Raw genomic sequence first — 19,747 nt, forward strand, 5'->3', positions numbered from 1 at the left:
CCAGCCTAGTACCTAATACCCTGAAACTCTGCTCAGGGTCTCTGAAGGTAGAGCCCCTCTATTTGCTCAGTTAGTCTGCTTTGTACACCCAGTTCTCTAGCCTTCAAAGGAATAAAGTCCTGCCGAGGCAGAATTCTGCCTCCTGCTGTCCTTAGATCTCCAGAGGCTGGGGGAAAGCAGCTCTGTCCTCTTCTCTGGGCTAGCACTGATTCACTCCTTTATAATAGGAGGAATGTGGCCTTTGGGCAGGAGGTGTTAGAGAAGCCTTGTTCCCTTTCTCTACTCTTTTAAGTCTTACCCCTGGGATGAATTTTCTGTCTCCTTTCCCTTATTTCCTTATTTGCAATGTCAGGGTGCCTAACTGGCTCTGTTGGAAGAGCATGGGACTCTTGATCTCTAGGTGGTGAGTTCAAGCCCCACTTTGAGGGTAGAGATTACATAAATAAATAAACTTAAAAAAAAAAAAACCACCTTAGCAAATGTTCAAAGGATTGACTCTCAGCTCTAAATTGTAGGGCTTCTTTTAAGAAGCACTGTGCCTTCCCTTCTTGCTTTTAGGAAGTCCAGCCAAGATCAGATGCTATCTTAAAAGTCTTTATTATAGGACCGTATAGGTGGTTCCAGAAAGTAGCCACCATCGTTCAGTATCTTGGCATAAAGCTTCAGCATGGGTAGACTCAAGGTCTGAGACCCAAGAGAAAATTGTTAATGGTCTGAATAACTGCTTTGCTGTCATACATTGAAGGTTTCTACCTTTAAAGCCTGGGATGGAAAAATATCTGATACCCCTTATCCATCTTGATTTAGTCAGTGCTATATTTTGGGGTAAAAAAAAAATCTTAAAATACTCTGGATTATTTATAATTTGTTGGTTGTAAGTGACGGAAATCCACCAGACTTCCTTAAAATAAGAGAATTTAATTGAGTACAATTGGGAAGTCTAGAGGTAGTGAGTCTCAGGTGCATTATTGGACCCTGAGAGCCAAATGAAGTTATCATGAATCTTCCTCTGTCCTCACTCCTCCCCCTCCATGATGAGCTTATTGTCTCATATTACTAAGTTTTTCCCATGTTGTAGGATAAAAAGTAGACAGCCTCTAATCTTTACTCTTTCTGTTCACTAACACAAAAGCAAGACTGGGGTGCCTGGCTGGCTCAGTTGGAAGAGCATGTGACCCTTGGTCTTGGGGTTGTGAGTTTAAGCCCCATGTTAGGTGTAGAGATTACTTAAATAGACAACTTAATTAAGAAAAAAAAAAAAAAAAGCAAGATCCTTTATCCATCTCCAGATTTTAAAAATTAGAGTAGTATTCAAATGGCTTGGGCCTCATAGCCAGATCTGGGACAGTTACCGTGGCCAGGTGGTGATGTGCTCTGTCTGGCTAAGAAGCTGGGTGACATTGTTCACCCAGTATGGTAGGGTATCTTGATTTGTAGCCCTTCCTGAATGATGTTTGAAGTGGAAGAAAAGCATCTTCCTAAAGGAAAGAAGGGGTGTTGGTCAGATAAAATTAAGAAATGTTTCCTGAATTGTCTTTCATATTTTTCAAAATTGCCTATTTTCCCAGTCTAATTCTTTTCTCTACTCAAAATACCATCTTTATATATGATAGAGTATATTTTATAATACAATAAATAAAATATAGTAAATTTTATGTTTGGCCTTTCATTTGACAGTGACAGAGAAATCTTGTTGGCCAATGGAAATTGGATAGTGATATGATAGTTTTAAGAATGTAGAGAAATTTTTAGTTAAAGTGAGGTTCATGGAAAAGCAGTAATTGCTCCTTGGCAGTGCAGTCTGTCACTTTAAAAAATTGTTATGAAAATTTGAAAGGCCTCTATTATATTAAAAAACTAAGTTAGTTGATTTTGCATGTATAATTATTTCCATACATGGATAATTCTAGATTCCTTAGGTGAAAATTCGCTTGGCATTTGTATTTAAAAGCTTTAAACCATTAGGTATTTAAACAATTTCAAAGGAAATTTTTCTAAAATTAATTATACCCTTACTTTTTATACAGGATCCATATTGAATATATAAGGCAGTGTTTTATTTGTGTGCATTTTGAGTTATGATGTTTGTTACTTATATATTTGTAGTAGCCCTTCATGTTTTCTAGAAGATGAGCTTTGAAACAGATAACCTGGCATGTTTGAATTTTCTTTATATAAGTGACTCACATTAAAGTTGTCTTAAGTAAAACCCTTAAGAATTCATATATTTGCAATGGCTATTCAAAGACTTTTTGTTTACTTTCTGGATCTTAAATGTGCATCAAATAAGAGTTTTGTATAAATAAGATGTTATAAATAACTTACTATTAGCAATTACTTTTGGCTTTTCATCTGATAACAGGTGATTTCAAATCAGAGAAGTCTAATGGGGAAATAAGTGAGTCTCCTGGAGCTGGAAGAGGGGCATCTGGGTCAACTCGAATTATCACCAGATTACGGAATCCAGACAGTAAACTTAGCCAGCTGAAGAGCCAACAGGTGGCAGCTGCAGCCCATGAAGCAAATAAATTATTTAAGGAGGGCAAAGAGGTATGTTGTTTCCATTTAAAACAAAAATCTCTGGAATGTGAAATAATTTTATTTATCATACCTGAAAAGTAGGGGTGGGTAGTTTGTAGACCATTTATTTATTTATTTATTTAAAAGATTTTTATTTTATTTTTTTATGAGAGAGGCACAAAGAGAGGGAGGCAGAGACATAGAGGGAGAAGCAGGCTCCTTGCAGGGAGCCCGATGCTCCTCGCAGGGAGCCCAATGCTCCGTCTCTAGACCCCGAATCACTCCCTGAGCCAAAGGCAGACACTCAACCACTGAACCACCCAGCCATCCCTGTAGACCTACTTTTGAATTGTATTTTTCTGTTTCCAAGAGTGTAGTGGATAGCAAGATTAAAAGTGGTTAGGTTTATAATACATGTAATACATATTTTGTACAATAGGTATAGTTGTGTACCCAAATTTCAGTTCTTGTGGGGAAATCTGTAATTGGATGGTATATTTTCTTACTATATGGTTAGTTTTATTATATATAATTCTAAAGAGAGGCTTTTTTCCCCCCACATGTAAAGAATACACTATTTGTGGGCTTTAATAAAGAGTTATAGATGTTTAAAGATTTTATTTATTTATAAGAGAGAGCACGAGCAAGAGAGGCTGCAGAGGGAGGGGGAGAAGCAGGGAAGCCCCATGCAGGTTCCAACCTAGGACCCTGAGAACATGACCCAAGCTGAAGCCAGACGCTTAAGAGTCACCCAGGCACTCTCCCCCCTTTTAAAAAGATTTATTTATTATTTTAGAGAGAGGGGGAGTATATATCAACATGGAGGAGGGCAGAAGGAGAAGGAGAGAAAGAATCTCAAGCAGACTCCCTGCTAAGCAGGAAGCCCAATGAAAGGCTCAATCTCAGAACCCTGAGATTATGACCTGAGCTGAAATGAAGAGTCAGACACTTAACCGACTGAGCCACCCAGGTGCTTCTAGTACTTCTATTTTTATTTTTTATTTCTTAAGAAGTAATCTCTACACACAACATGGGGCTCAAAGATCAAGAGTCATGCACTTTACTGACTGAGCCAGCTAACTAAGCTCCCTAGCTAGGACTTACTGTTTCTATTCCCCAGCTATCCAGTGTAGCAGAATAATGCCACAGCTGTGTCTCCCATATTTAAGAATTATCTGCAAGGTAGATACACAAGAATATACAGTGTTCTTTTCTAAACATCATAGGAATTTCTTTAAAGCAGTAGCTTTCAGGCTGGTTTTTCACTCTGACCCTCAGTATGACATTTATTATAGCAACCCAGTACACACATTCAGATGTTTCCTGAAATGGTATTTTACCTTGTTATGCGGGAAGCACTCTGGTCTTTTCTCTTCTAGTCTAGTTGATTGTGTTATATTTTGTTTTTTTAAAAGTTGAATAAGATCCACTGTTGATTTCACAGTTCACTAAAAGATTGAGATAAACTGTTTGGAAACATAAAGTATCCATGGACTCTTATACTAATGCTGGAATGATAAAAGGAGCAGAAGAAAAAAAATATTTTTGGGAATATATTTTTTGGGGAATGAAACATGTGATACCTTTCTTTTTCCCTACCCTTTATATTATAATCTTGAAGTAATGATTGGTGAATGATGTGTACATGTAATTTTGTGTATATATTTGAGATGCATGAAAATACTTCATAATGTCTGACATATAATAGGCACTTAGTAGGGGTTCTTTTTATGGGAAGATCTTGGTTGTTTAATTATAAACAATTAGGTTTAGCTTTTAACTTCACTTAGAAATTTCAAAAGTTCAGTCATAAGATATACCTGAACTTTATATGGAATGATAAATTACAGATTTTTAAAAAATTTTATTCATGAGAGAGACAGAGAGAGAGGTAAAGTCACAGGCAGAGGGAGAAGGAGAAGCAGGCTCCCTGCGGGGATCACAACCTGAGCCAAAGGCAGACGCTCAAACACTGAGCCACCCAGGTGACCCTGGAATGATAAATTACAGATTATTGAAAGACAGTTGATCATGTTTACTTATTTGATATGAATAATTAGGCTTTTTATTTTCTTGGTCAGGTACTGGTAGTTAACTCTCAAGGAGAAATTTCACGGTTGAGCACCAAAAAGGAAGTGGTCATGAAAGGAAATATCAACAATTATTTTAAGTTGGGTCAAGAAGGGAAGTATCGTGTCTACCACAATCAGTACTCCACCAATTCATTTGCTTTGAATAAGCACCAGCACAGAGAAGATCATGATAAGAGAAGACATCTTGCACATAAATTCTGTCTGACTCCAGCAGGAGAGTTCAAATGGAATGGTTCTGTCCACGGGTCCAAAGTTCTTACCATATCTACTCTGAGACTAACTATCACCCAACTGGAAAACAATATCCCTTCATCCTTTCTTCATCCAAATTGGGCATCACACAGGTAAAGGAAACTAAAGTTCATTTGTTGCGTGAATATACTAAATATTTGCGAAATGTTTATTCCAGTTGCTCACTTTCAACTTGTTACCAAGGAATTGAATGAGGTCATTTTAGTTAGCAGACACTGAGGACATTAGGGATGTGTATATACTTCTAAGTTACTGGACCAACATTAGCTTTTGAAAAATTTCTGGAAAGCAGAGCCTTCAAAGTTCCAGAACATTATAGAGGGTTTAAGGAGTTGGAAGACTAATTGACCTCTGGGATTCCTTGAGGTATTCAAAATCTGTGATTCTGTGAGGTAGGAACTTCCAGTAGCAGTATATTTAAACCTGCTTAGCCTAGAAACATGTATCCTATGAGATGGAGTCTGAAATTACAGCTTTTGTACTTTTAAGACCATCAAGTGAAATAACTTTTTCCCCCCTTCTTCTGAAATACAGGGCAAATTGGATCAAGGCAGTTCAGATGTGTAGCAAACCCAGAGAATTTGCATTGGCTTTAGCTATTTTGGAGTGTGCAGTTAAACCTGTTGTGATGCTGCCGATATGGCGAGAATCTTTAGGACATACCAGGTAAGTGACATCTGAGCCTTGTAAATGGTATACTGCACTCCCTTTTGGAATATTAATCTATTGGTAATGAAACTTACTGTATTTAAAAGACTATATTACATAATAAACTTAACTCTTCCTGGCCTCATTTTTCTCCTCTATAAGCTGTAACGTGAATAAATATTATTTCTTATTTTTTCAAGTAAAAAGCAGTTTTATTGAATAGAAAGAGCAGTCACATATTTTGAATGTTCTAGAATGTTTCAGTTACTGTGTTAGGTACCTGATTTACTTAGCATTGAATGTTCAAACATCATTTAGCTGCTAAGTAGACCCAGAGTTGTGTGACTTCAGATGGTTAAAAAAATTGATAAATGTTGTGACTTAAATCTACTTTTTAACTTAAATGTATTTGTTTAACTATAGTTAGTCTTTAAAATTATTACTATAAAAATTAATATAAGTTTATGGTAAAAAATTTACATTACTATTCAAGTGAAAAGAATCATTTTACTTCCCTGCTCCTCTAGGGAGTCCATTCTGAAGTTATAACACTGCTATTTTGTTAATATAAATATTGTGTTGCTTCCCAAATCTTTATTTTATAATGAAAAGTTCTTTTGTTTAGTTTAAGATTTTATTTATTTATTTATGAGAGAGACACAGAGAGAGGCAGAGACATAGGCAGAGGAGAAGCATGCTCCCCACAGCAAGCCTGATGCAAGACTTGATCTCAGGACCCTGGGATCATGACCTGAGCCAAAGGCAGACACTCAACCACTGAGCCACCCAGGTCCCCCATGAAAAGTTTTTTTTAAGAAAAGTAGTTTACATCTGCTAAATTTTCATCTGCTAAAGATTGCTCTCAGGGTTTTTATTTGCGTCCCTCCCCCCCCCCCCCCTTAAGATTTTATTTTATTTATTTATTCATGAGAGACACACAGAGGCAGAGACATAGGTAGAGGGAGAAGCAGGCTCTATGCAGGGAACCGGGGATCCTGGGACCAGGATCACACCCTGAGCTGAAGGCAGACGCTCAACCACTGAGCCACACAGACGTCTCTTCCTGTGTTTTCCTTACATCAGTCTTACAGATACTTTGTCTTCCCCTTTTCTCCCTCCTATTTTGAATGTTACTGTATCTACCAATAGAGGCTTCCACAAGTGGAATGGACTTAATTCTTCCTAGGGTAAAAAAAGGGTTAAGTTCCAGTGCTACAGACTGCACACTAGGAGAGGATAGCTGAGTGGCTGGCATATCTTTATTCTACTTCTTACTGATCTCTTTTGTCAAGGTAGACCAAGGAGAGAGTCAGAGGCAATTGTGAAGTAGTAGTCTTGAGTTTCTGTTGTTCCTTCTTGAATTTACCTCCAGACATATGCAAAACTATTCTGTCCCAACATTCTTCTGTTTAGTTATCATCCTAAAGTTAATGTTGGTGGGCCAAGCAGCTATGTCTCTGATGACATAGATAAATACATTGAGAACTGAAGCTTAGCTAAGTGTCAGCAAATAAACTCCAATATTCAAATTATATAAATTCATTTCTCAATTTTAAACATTCCAATAGAAAATGGAATATGGAATTCATCTTTTTTTTTTTTTTTTTAAATTGAGGTTTGTTTGGTTTTTTTTCTTCCTGGCTTATCATTGTAACTGGCCTTCTAACTATGTTCCTTAAAGTTACAAAATTATATCATGAATTGCATTTGTATTAGTATGACACACCTGGTAATATATATGAAAGAACTCTTTTTAATATTATGAGATGAGATAAAGTAGAATGCTCTGAATTTTTTAAAAAATTAGAGACTATGACTCAGAAAAATTAGAGATTAATAATAGGATTCTAACATCTCTCAGTACGGATCAAAAACTTCCAGGTGACCAGTTTCTAAGACTTGATCCTAAGGAACTATTTACAAATTCAACCAGTTATTTTATTCATAAGATGGTTGAACAGTTGCAAAACATTTTAAAAATAGTAAATAAGGATTTTTTGGAGAAAATTATGAATTCTGTTGAAAAGCAACATGAGGTATAAAGGAATACCTAAAGAGATATTCAGCTCATGGGGACGCCTGGGCGTCTGCCTTTGGCTTAGGGCGTGATCCTGGGGTCCTGGGATTGAGTCCCACATCAGGTTCCCTGTGTGGAGCCTGCTTCTCTCTCTGCCTATGTCTCTACCTCTCTATGTCTCTCATGAATAAATAAAATCTTAAAAAAAAAATTTAGCTCATGTTCATGTATAGGAATACTCAGTGTCTTAACAATTTTTTTTTTTTTTTAAGGATGTGTCTTAACAGTGTTAAAAAGGGTGGGGGTTGGGGGAGACGACTGTTGGCTCAGTGGTGGAGCATCTGCCTTCAGTTCAGGGCGTGATCATGGAGTCCCAAAATCAAGTCCTGTATTGGGCTCCCTGCATAGAACCTGCTTCTCCCTCTGCCTATGTTTTTGCCTCTCTTTCTTTCTCTCTCTCTGTCTCTCATGAATAAATAAATAAAATCTTAAAAAAAAAAACTTAAAAAAAAAAAAAAACCCAAAAAAACAGTGTGAATTTTCTTCACGTTGTTATGTAAGTTAATTTCAATAGCATGGGTAATTAAAAATTAAAAGTTTTTTATGGAAAAGGGAAATAATAGGGTTTACATTTAAAGGATGGGTCGGAAGACTTGTCCTACCAGGTAATAAATCTTATTTGGTAGTTATAATAATACTGTGGTATAGATGCAAAGATAAATAGACCAGTGGTACAGAATAAACCATCCAGAAAGAGACCAGCCCATCTATAATGATGTAATAGATGATAGAGAATCATTTTAAAAAGGACGAATAAATAAATAAATAAATAAGTAAAAGACGAACTCTTAAGTAGGAGGTGTGATGAGGCTATTTGAGTTATCTGTACAGTGGAATATTGAATCCCATTCTTTATATCATACACAGTAGTCCGTTCCAGGTAGAGTAAATCCTAAGTGCGAAAAGAAAAACTTCCAAGAAGAAAATATAAGAGATTATGACTTTGGAATGAATAAAATTCCTTCCTTTCTACCCTTCCTGTTTCCTCCACTTCATTCTCTTCTTCTATTTCCCTTTTCCCCTTGCCTCTCTGTGTCATCCATATTCTTTCCTTTGCCCTCCACTCCCTCCCATACTTTGTTCCTTTTCTTTTACTTTTTTAAAAAATTTTATTTATTTGTTTATGAGAGAAACCGAGATCCCAGGACCCCAGGGTCATGACCTGAGCCAAAGGCAAGACACTCAACCACTGAGTCACACAGGCATCCTTTCTCTTATTCTTGATTTTCTTTCCTTCCTGATTTATTATGTTCTGAATCGTACCAAAGTGTGACATTATTTCTTCCATTAATAAGCTGTTATCTATCAGATAAGGTCGACTGTGCATATATGTGTCTGAGTGCTGTGACTACAGGTGACTTTCCTTATTTGTGTTAAATATCATGATACATATATAAGATGGTAATGTATAAGCAATAATGGGTCATAATAAAATAACACCTGTGAATTCATCAACCAGTTTAAAAGTAAGAACATTATCCCTATTGCATCTGCTTTCTGTTCACATTACCTTGCCTCCTCTGAGAGATAACCATAATTTTAAGTTTATGTTTTATTCTACCCTTCCTTTGACTCTAGTTTTATCACATAAGTATAGATCGCATAAGTATAGATCACATAAGTATAGATTGTTTTCTGTTGTTTAAGTTTTATAGTAATGTGTCATCCTAAAAAACTAAGTCATAGACTGGTAAAGGTATTTTAAATTTTTTTATCATTCTATAATCAAAAAAGGGTTAGTATTCACAATATATTCAAGAACTTCTACAGCTCAATAAGAAAAAAAAAATGAAACCATTTAATAATAAGACCAAAGATACAAACATAATTCAAAGGAGACACAAATAGCCAAAACCATGAAAATTTCCCTGGTAAGGTGAGGTAAATGCACATTAAAACTAGAGAATATTATTTCATGCCCATGGTATTGTTAAAATTTTTAAATATATTGGTAAATAGGTGATATAATAGAGAATTCTGGAACACTGCTGATAGAAGAGTAACTAGCAAAATGGTTGCTGCAACCATGTTAAAGAATCATTTGGTAAAAACAAAGTTGAAAATGCAATTGTATTCCTCACTTAGTACCCTAGAGAAATCTTACATGTGTACATGAGAAAGTATGAAGAAGTTTTTTTAAAAAGTTGATTCCATGGGAGCAGCCCGGGTGGCTCAGTGGTTTAGTGCCGCCTTCAGCCCAGGACCTACCTGATCCTGGAGATCCAGGATCGAGTCCCATGTCAGGCTTCCTGCAATAGAGCCTGCTTCTCCCTCTGCCTGTGTCTCTGCCTCTCTCTCTCTCTCTCTCTCTCTCTCTCATAAATAAATAAATAAATAAATAAATAAATAAATAAATAAATAAATAAATAAAATCTTAAAAAAAAAAGAAAAGAAAAGAAAAGGATCCATGCCCATCATGAAGCGCAGTGCAGAGCTTCAACTCACAACCCTGAGATCAAGACTTGAGGTGAGATCAAGAGTCAAATGCTAACCGACTGAGCCACCCAGGCATGCCAGAATGTTTCTTTTTTTTTTTTTTTAATATTTTTAAAATTTTTTTATTTATTTATGATAGTCACAGAGAGAGAGAGAGAGAGAGAGAGAGGCAGAGACATAGGCAGAGGGAGAAGCAGGCTCCATGTACCGGGAGCCCGACGTGGGATTTGATCCCGGGTCTCTAGGATCGCGCCCTGGGCCAAAGGCAGGCGCCAAACCGCTGCGCCACCCAGGGATCCCCCTGTTTCTTACAATACTTTGTAGTGGTGAAATTTGGTAACAGTTCCAAATGTCCATAATTAGGCACATTTAAGTTATGGTGTGGGGATGCCTGGGTGGTTCAGTGGTTGAGGCCTGCCTGCCTTAGGCCCAGGCATGATCCTGGAGTCCTGGGATCAAATCCCACATCAGACTCCCTGCATGGAGCTTGCTTCTCTCTCTACCTATGTCTCTGCCTCTCTGTGTGTATTTCTCATGAATAAATAAAATCTTAGAAAAAGAAAAAGTTATGTTGTGGTTCTATAATGGGCTATTAATATTAACACAGCTGTGAACCTAGGGCAAGTGTCAAGATTGAATCTCATATATGTACAACAGAGTGAAAACAGTTTTCTACTTAAAAATAAATGTAGTGTGATTCTATTTATGTAAAATTTAAAAGCATGTAGGATAATATGTTAAAATATTGTTTGTGAATACAAACATTTGTGGTAAAAGTTTAAGGTAATTCAAGAGCTATATGCTTGAAATCTAAGAAATACACCTCTAAATAAATTACAAATGGTCAAAAAAAAATAATGGAAACTAGAAAACACTTTGAATTGAGTGTTCATGAGAAAACTACATACATTGAAATTTTGTAGGCTGCCCCTAAAGAGTACCCAGGGGGGAAATTGGTAGTCTTCAATGCTTACACTAGAAAAGAAGAACTACAAATTAATTGACTAGGCATATGTCTCAAGAAGTCCTTCTGAAGACAGGAAATACCAAGAACAATTGAATATTAAATATTTGATGAAATAGAAAACCTACCTTAGATCCCATTATAATTTACAAACCACTGATGAGCTTATCAGGAAAGAAAAAATAAAGGGGAAAACACAAATCACCAACATCAAAAATAGAAAAGGAGCCTTACCAATCAGTATTTTTGATTCACTCTCACTGGCACTAGGGATTTTAAACCTTCAGAGGGTCCACTAACATAGTATTCAGGCTTCCTCCATCCATAGATGAAGGGCCCACTGGGCTTCTAGTTTTGTATAGAAGGGCTGAGGAATAGGGTCTCCTACCCCCATCTCCATTATTGGACAGTAGGGAATAGGCCACACACTTTTCTCAGGCAGGAAGAGGATTTTGGTTCACTTTAAAGGGTATCACTGCACCTGTCAATCAGGAGGTGGGCAGGACCAGATGACTTCATAAGGAAGTTCTTCACATTTCAGGTAATAGATAAGTCTATTCAAATTCTTCTATAAAATAGAAAAAGAACAAAAGCTTGCAGATTATTTGTTAGTAGAACACTGTAATAAAACCTGATATATAGAAATGGACAGTAGATAGCTAGAAAATTATGGCCCTATTTCTTTTTATTAATGTTTATCATTGGTTAATAATTAAATGGCAAATAGATGTGCATTCAGGTACTTTTAAAACATTAGTAAATATATTCAGGAGTAAATTTTAAAAATTATAAACCATGGATAATTGGCTTCCCCTAGGAATGGAAGACTTGTCCACTCTTAGATTATTAATATCATGCCATTTGAAGTCAAAGAGAAAACTTTGATCATCTAATTAGACACTAAGAAGATATAAGGTCATTAATTCTTGGTTTAAAAAAAGCTTAAATAGGAATAGAGAATAGTCTTTTTTTTGTCCACCCCTGCTGTCTACCTGCCCCCAAAAAGATGTATTCCAGACCAAACTATCATGCTTTCTTGATGCGTTCCCATTAACATTCAGGTGGAAGAAAATGAAAATGCCCCCTATCACTGCTGTCTTTTAACTTTTCTTAAAAGTATTAGCTAATGCAGTTTGTCAAGAGAAATAAAATCTACATACGTGTGTGTGTGTGTGCTTGTGTATGTATGTACGTGTTGGCAGATAAAGGCATAATTATTATATGTAGTTGACCTAATTAGATACTTAGAAACCCCAAGAAAATTAAAAAACCATCAGAAACAATCTGAAAACTTAATAAAGATTTTATTGACTAAATAAATCAATAAATAAATGAGGGAGAGAACACTGTGCGTGCCTGAGTGAGGAGAGGGGCAGAAGGAGAGGAACAAGCAGATTCCCTGCTGAGGCGCAATCAGATGCTTTGCTGACTGAGCCACCCAGGTGTCCCCTGAACAATACATTTTGTGTAACAGTAACTATGTAGAAAATACTGTGGGAGTTCTGGGTTAAAATAACAAATTGTATAAATACATTTATTTGTTCCCTGCTTAACTCCATGAAAACTATGGCAAGGGGATTTTTTAAAGCATAAACCCACAGAGATGTGCAGAGAGAGAATACAGCACCAGTAAGGCCATGGAAGCAATAATACAGGTGGACAAATGGTAACCTGCCTAAGAGGGCCATATCCCGAGTCAGTGGGGGAAACAGAATTTTCATGAGTCACACCATAGAATCCTCAAAAGGCATAGAAGTAGGAAGTCCATAGCAGTTCACTTTGGATCATATCTGTGCAGTGTACCTGTACCTTTCACACATCCTGCCAGATAACCTTGAGTATGGTGAGCCCAGTATCTTCCAGGCCTCACTCAGACCCTCACCCTCACATTTCAGACCCAGGGACAAGTTTATTTTTTCCTGGGAACCTTTTTTTAATAGTAACAGTATTGGTCTTTGTTCATGCAGCTAGTTTTAGTCTTGCTACCGAGTTGTCAAAAGCCAGACTTTGGGGCACTTGGGTGGCTCAGTTGGGAAAGCATCTGCCTTCAGCCCAGGTCATGATCCCAGCGTTTTGGGATTAAGTCCCACATCGGGCTCCCTGCTCAGTGGGGAGCCTGCTTCTTTCTCTACCACTCCCCCTGCTGTCCTCTCTCTCAAATAAATACAGTCTTAAAAAAAAAGCCAGACTTTATACTGTTTGGGATATACATGAGTGATAGAACTATAAAGAAAAGTAAGGGGAGGGGATCCCTGGGTGGTGCAGCGGTTTGGCGCCTTCCTTTGGCCCAGGGCGCGATCCTGGAGACCCGGGATCGAGTCCCACGTCGGGCTCCCGGTGCATGGAGCCTGTTTTTCCTCCCTCTGCCTGTGTCTCTGCCTCTCTCTCTCTCTCTGTGACTATCATAAATAAAATAAAATAAAATTCTTTAAAAAAAAAAAAAGAAAAGAAAAGTAAGGGGACAATAACCCCAAAGTCAGGATGATGACTGGGAATGGGACACACTAGATTCCAATGTATTTGGTTATTGCTACAAAGTTCTCTTTCCTAACCCAGTTACATCTTACATATTTTAAAAAATTGTAGTGAAAGAAAAGATCCCAATAACAACAAAAAACCCTCAAACAACTAGGAATAAATTTACCAAGGAAATAATTAGGATCATGTAAAGAAATCATTAAAGCTTTACTAAAGATAGAAAGGATACTCAGAAAATGAAGAAATAAAGATAGTTTAAATATGTATACTACATTTTCTAAAACCGTGCATTATGTTAATTATATTAATTTAATCTATCAAAATTAATACTTATTTGCATTATTAATAGAATTTTCCCTCCTTGGGGGGCAGACAGGCTTGATCAAAATGATATTAATATTTCAGCTAGAAAAATTAATTGCAAGAAATGGGAAGTAGGTATGAGAAAAAAGGGAATCAATATTAGAACATTTTTGAAGCTATAATAGAAAATAAGATTCAAGGTAGTGGGATAGAACAAAGAATCCAGAAATAGACCTAAGCACATATGAGCATCTACCAATGACAGCTTTGTATGTAAGAGAAAGAAAGAGGACATGTCTGGAGAAAATACCATCTAGATCCCTGCCTCAGCAAAAACATTCAGATCAATGAAGATTTTTTTTAAAAAACAAAAACTAAAAAACTTCAATAAGAAACTATGGATTAATTTATGTTTTTGTTGTGATACTTTCTTTTTAAACAGATGTAAAACCCAGATGCCATAGAGGAAAAAAGTGGATATATGTATTTAAAATTCTGAGTGGAAAAATAATATTATAATCAAATTCAAAAGACAGATGACAGACTGAGGAAAAATATTTGCAACACAAATGGGAAGTTACCTTAATTGACAAAGATCTTTTATAAATGAAAAGGACTAATAGTCCAGTACAAACAAGACAAAGGATTTGAACAGGCATTTTGCAGAAAAATAAATATGAAAGGCCAGTGGACATAAAAATGTTTACTTTTCTCGTAATTAAAGAAATGTCAATCAAAACTCTAGGATATAATTTTTTATCTCTCAGTTGGGCTAATAATTTAGAAGTTTGGTACTAACTTGAGTGAAGGTGTGGGAAAGGGTGGCTTTATAATTGATGGCGGCATGAAGTGTACAATTCTGAAGAGCTTTATGGCTTTACTTGTCGGTGCAAGAACTTCTGGACTTAGCTACCCCACCCCTGAGGGTACTGGGGGTACTCTACAAGTTTACTAAGAAAGACACAAAGCATTTTTTCTTATAACTTTGTAACAGCAAAACAAGTACAACAAGACCCTGGGCACCACATGGAGATTGGGAGTGGAGCTGAGGCTTGGTGCCTACTCCTGGTCACATTCTCCATTGAACCATGGAGGTGTGGAAGAAACACCTGCCACCCAATGTGCCTGCCAGTATGGAGTGGCAGTTGGAAGCTGCACAATACCAACACCATGGGGTTTCCTTCCTGGGGCATCTAGGCTGCCAGCAGTAGCCAAGGTTTCTGCCTATCCAAATGGAATTGCATTCCTTCAGAGCTCACCTTTTTTGCTTTCAAAACATAAAGATTGTCTTGGTGGCAGTGAAAACAATAGAATTTTCTCTGGAGTAGCTAACATCATAGATTAACTATAGTACTACCTCACTGGCCTGATATCCTCAGCAAAGTGAAGCCCTTGTACTTGGTGGTGACAATGTTTGTTTCCCATGTGAACACCAAGAGCACAGACTGAGCTCTCAGCCCAGTTGTGTTCTGCCCCGGTGGCCTCCCTGCACAGGGCTCTGTTCCTGGCTGTTGTCAGCGAAGATTGCTCAGTTGCTGTGTCAGACCTGAACTTTTGGAGACTTTTAAAGCTTAGCCCACAAAAGCTCTGTTGAAAAATACTACTTGATCCTGGCTCAGTGTAGTGGGTTGAAGCTATCAGGTTATCCACCACGCTGTGCCTACAGAGCATGCCCCACTCCCTTGGTCCCAAGAGTAGTAGCCAGTTGATGATACTTGAATCAAGTTCATCCCCGGTGAGAATCTGCTCCTTTTCCCCTCCTCCCGTCAATTGTGAGAGAATGAAGAATGTTTGCTATAGTAGTGGTTGTGCAGCTAATAGGCATTGAGCTCTCAGCCTGGCAAGACTGGATTCTAGGGTCTATATCATAGGACACAAAGATTTCTTCAAAGTGGAGATAAATAGGGAGTTTTTAGTGGGAGGATAGAGATAAAAAGAATTAAATCCCTTTTCACATCTTTCCAGAACCTCCTCCTCCCCTAAGTTGACAAAAGATCTCTTTTTTCTTTTTTTTTCACATGGCTTTACATGCAAGATCGGCTACATCTGGGTAGGGTGTGATAGAGCAATTTTTTACCACTACAGCTCTTAGACTCCTCTCTTCATAGGTTTTAATCAGTGTCCTTGTTTATGGCAAATACTCCCATTCACAAAAATCCAGTCTAATCTTTTTTTTTAATTTTTAATTTTTCAGTCTAATCATCTTAATGTAGAGCCCCACCACAGGCCTGCCTGTCTCCTTACTGCTGGGTGCAATGATACATTTTACATCCTGAAAAAGAGTGTGGCCTGTGCCCTGTGTTTAATGACTGGTGCTAATCAGTGTGGGTCCTTCTTTCCTAGCCCTTCCCCTCACCCAGGAGTGGGAGCCTCATGGGTCCTTTTCTCTATGGATGTAGAAAGCCTGAATTGTACATTTAGTGGAGCGTGTAATGACTTTAAAACCCCCAGTGCTAGATAGAATTAGAAATATTGGTTAAAATAAAAGATTTTGGATTTCTTGGTCTTTTTGGTGAGAAGGAAATAATGTACTGTTTAATAGGGAACTGGTTGAGTAAATTATAGTATGTCCGTGCAGTGGGGTATATTATTTAATTATTTAAAAAAGATCTGTATCTTCTGGTATGAAAAGATCTTCTAGTGTAGTAATTCATAGAATACATGCTATGGAGTTGTGATTGTAATGTAGTATCTGTTTTGTGTAAATAGGATGTTGGTGTATAGATAGTTTTAGGAATAAGCCATAAGGGAATGTATTTCTTATAAGGACACATATAGGAAGGATGGCATGTTTTTGCTTTTTTCTACTGTTTGATTTTTCCTGTTATAGAATTGTACATCTAGTTATTTTTTGATTGAGGTTGTCTGGGTTGTGGGATTATAGCTAACCAGCCTTTGATTCTGTCCTCCTGATTTTCAGTACTGTATTTTTATCTTTTTTATTTTTCAAAGTTAAATGCAGTTCTGTCTTTCCATTCATATATTTTTAGGTTACACAGGATGACATCAATTGAAAGAGAAGAGAAGGAGAAAGTCAAGAAAAAAGAGAAAAAACAAGAAGAGGAAGAAACAATGCAACAAGCTACATGGGTAAAATATACATTTCCAGTTAAACATCAGGTAATTCTTATTACAGTCTTTTAAAATAGTGTTAACCATTTCTGAGACTTGTATTCTCCAACTTTGAATACTTAAATTTTGTTTTACTTTGACATAATCTTTTCTTTAATGTAGTTGGAACAAAGTAAATCTTTCTGGCAATTTTGTAAGCATAGGTTTATCTTACTAGAATATAGGTGAGCTATTAGACTAATTTGTTGAAATTATTAGAAAACTGTAAAATTGTGTTACATTTTTCATATTAGAAAAGGGGATAGTTCACCTTGGAAAAACACGGGTTTGAACCGCATGGGTCTACTTACACATAGATTTTTTCCAATATAGGACAGTACTGTAAGTGTATTTTCCTTCCTTATGATTTTCTTTTTCTTTTGTTTAAAGATTTATTTATTTTAGAGAAAGATGGGGGTGGAGGGGCTGAGAGAGTCTTAAGCAGACTCCTCTCTCAGCATGGAGCCCAACAATGGGGCTCAATCTCACGACCCTGAGATCATGACCTGAACAGGAACTAAGAGTCAGATGCTTAACTGACTGTACCACCCAAGCACCTGCTTCCTTATGATTTTCTTAATAACATTTTCTTCTCCCTAGCTTCCTCTATTGTAAAGAATGCAATATATAAATATGTATAGCATACAAAATATGTGTTAATCGACTGTTTATGTTATTGGTAAGACTTTGGCCAACAGTACGCTATTGGGAGTTAAATTTGGGGGGAATTAAAAGTTACACATGGATTTTTGACTGCGTGGGGAGGAGTCAACAAACCCCCATGTTCAAGGGTCAGCTGTATTCAGTTTTTCATAAATCTTTGATTCCTCTTGAAAATAAAATTGGTAAACTTATTTGCCTATTTTTCTTGTTTGGTAAAAATGTATAAAACCACATGTGCTTTATAAGCATTCTCATTCTTGTTTAATCAGAATGTTTTCATTTATACCAGGTTTGGAAACAAAAAGGAGAGGAATACAGAGTAACAGGATATGGTGGTTGGAGCTGGATTAGTAAAACTCATGTTTATAGGTTTGTTCCTAAGTTGCCAGGCAATACTAATGTGAATTACAGAAAATCATTAGAAGGAAGTAAGTAATTGAAGTTATTTTTTCTATATCATAACTTCTGATTTTGTGCTATTTCTTATAAATTTGTAGTGCATTGACCATATTTTGGATAAAAGTATTTTTCTGGAATTTTTAATAGAACATGCAAAACCACCAATGTAGTTTATTTATTAATAATAAGCTCAAATACTTTACTTTTTTTCTCAGGATTTTTATAACTAGGATTTCAATTAAAGAAAGATGATAGAATAGAACTTCCTAAAAAAAAGAAAAAGAAAAAAGGCCTCAGCACCTAATTGTTTTTCTAAAATCTTAAATTCAAAAAAAATAAAAATAAAATAAAATCTTAAATTCAGTATTACTTGACTTCCTAAGGAACCACCTATCTGGTAATCTTGATGTTGTAGCACATTACAAAACCAGAAAGGAAGTGATAGAGACTTCTGTAAACACTTCCACATAAACGAGGGAGATATTAACTCCATTTGTGCTACTCGCTAACAACTAATATATTTAGAGTCACAGAATTCTAGAGGGGAACTGCCCTATTAAGACACCATCTGTTTTGAAACTCACATTCCATGAGTAGATTATTTCATGAAGATGTGAAGTTATGTACAGTTAACACAGATAGAACTCTGACTGGAATCTATGTCTCCTTGCTCCCACTGTCCTTTTTTGCACTCTACATTGCCATCACTTTTTTGTTACCTGGTTATTTTCAAAAGCAGTTCTGCACACTGTGCAGTGTAATTTGCTAATGTATGGTGTGATGTGTTCTTTCCTATGAAGTCTATGCTATAGTGAGTATTGTGTACATACCTAGCTAACTAATTTGGCTTCTTCGTGAATGGTTCTGCTGAATCCTGGACTGGTTGAGATATTTGAATTACTAATGTGATAAAGTTATCATTTTGGATTACCTTTTTAATGGGAAAATACTTATAAGGGTCACTGGAATTTATAGGGACTAGGAATGTCTTGCACATAATAGATGCTCAGTGAATTGTTCTATTTGCCAACTAGAACTATTCAATATTAAATTTTATTATTGTGATCTGATTATATTCAAGCCAAATGTCCACTATAATAAATTCTAAAAGATTAACATTTTTTATTGCCATTTTGTTGCTCCAGTTACCCACATAGCACGTAGAATTACAGAGAGCTTTTGTTTAATTATATCTGACTTATTTTGTCTTGTGTAATAAAATCCAGATTATCAATAAACAAAATATTTAGATTTTTGCAGATTTATCTCATATCCACTTTCCTTAGCATACTGTTTCTATTGTCCAAATTCTGGGCCTTTATCCAGTCAGGTACCAAGTTGGTCTTACAACATCTTTTGAGCTTTTCCTTTCCGGTGGTAGCAATGCATGTGTTAGTATAGAATAAGAATTACAGTGAAGGCATTAGTATTAGTAACCACCAGTTTATAATCTCAGAACTATTGGCCCCTATAATAATGGTTAACCTAATCTTATCATATGACAGAGGCACAGATGTGCTGGAAAAAACAGAAATGCGTTTCAGGGAACCTTGACTTAGCATCAGAAGACTAGAGTGTTCAGCTTGTTTGCGTCACTTATTTCTAACCTCCATTCTAACTCAGACTGAATGCCTTAGCTTTGCATATTAGTTTACAAGTGTCAATAAAGGTACCGATGTGCAAGGATTAACAAAGGATATTAATTGTCTTTATGTCTAGAAGATCTTTAATGGAGAAGACATCCCAAGTATTTTATAATTGTCTATTTTAAGCATCTGGGTTCTTAAAACTTTTAGGTGGGGC

The 19,747-nt window shown here is 36.5% G+C and overlaps 1 protein-coding gene across 31 annotated transcripts in view; it reads left to right on the top strand.

The window, feature by feature from the left end:
• BPTF (bromodomain PHD finger transcription factor) overlaps nucleotides 1–19,747 on the top strand; it is a 157,389-nt gene that overhangs the window by 79,436 nt on the left and 58,206 nt on the right. For all 31 annotated transcript variants that reach the window (XM_072746802.1, XM_025999603.2, XM_025999600.2 and 28 more), the window contains 5 exons: nucleotides 2,363–2,550; nucleotides 4,602–4,957; nucleotides 5,400–5,531; nucleotides 16,762–16,891; nucleotides 17,835–17,973. In XM_072746802.1, the coding sequence (XP_072602903.1) occupies nucleotides 2,363–2,550; nucleotides 4,602–4,957; nucleotides 5,400–5,531; nucleotides 16,762–16,891; nucleotides 17,835–17,973 (945 nt within the window). The remainder of the gene's footprint in view (nucleotides 1–2,362; nucleotides 2,551–4,601; nucleotides 4,958–5,399; nucleotides 5,532–16,761; nucleotides 16,892–17,834; nucleotides 17,974–19,747) is intronic.

This window comes from Vulpes vulpes, chromosome 2 (assembly GCF_048418805.1).
Source record: "Vulpes vulpes isolate BD-2025 chromosome 2, VulVul3, whole genome shotgun sequence".
NCBI classification, from domain to species: domain Eukaryota; kingdom Metazoa; phylum Chordata; class Mammalia; order Carnivora; family Canidae; genus Vulpes; species Vulpes vulpes.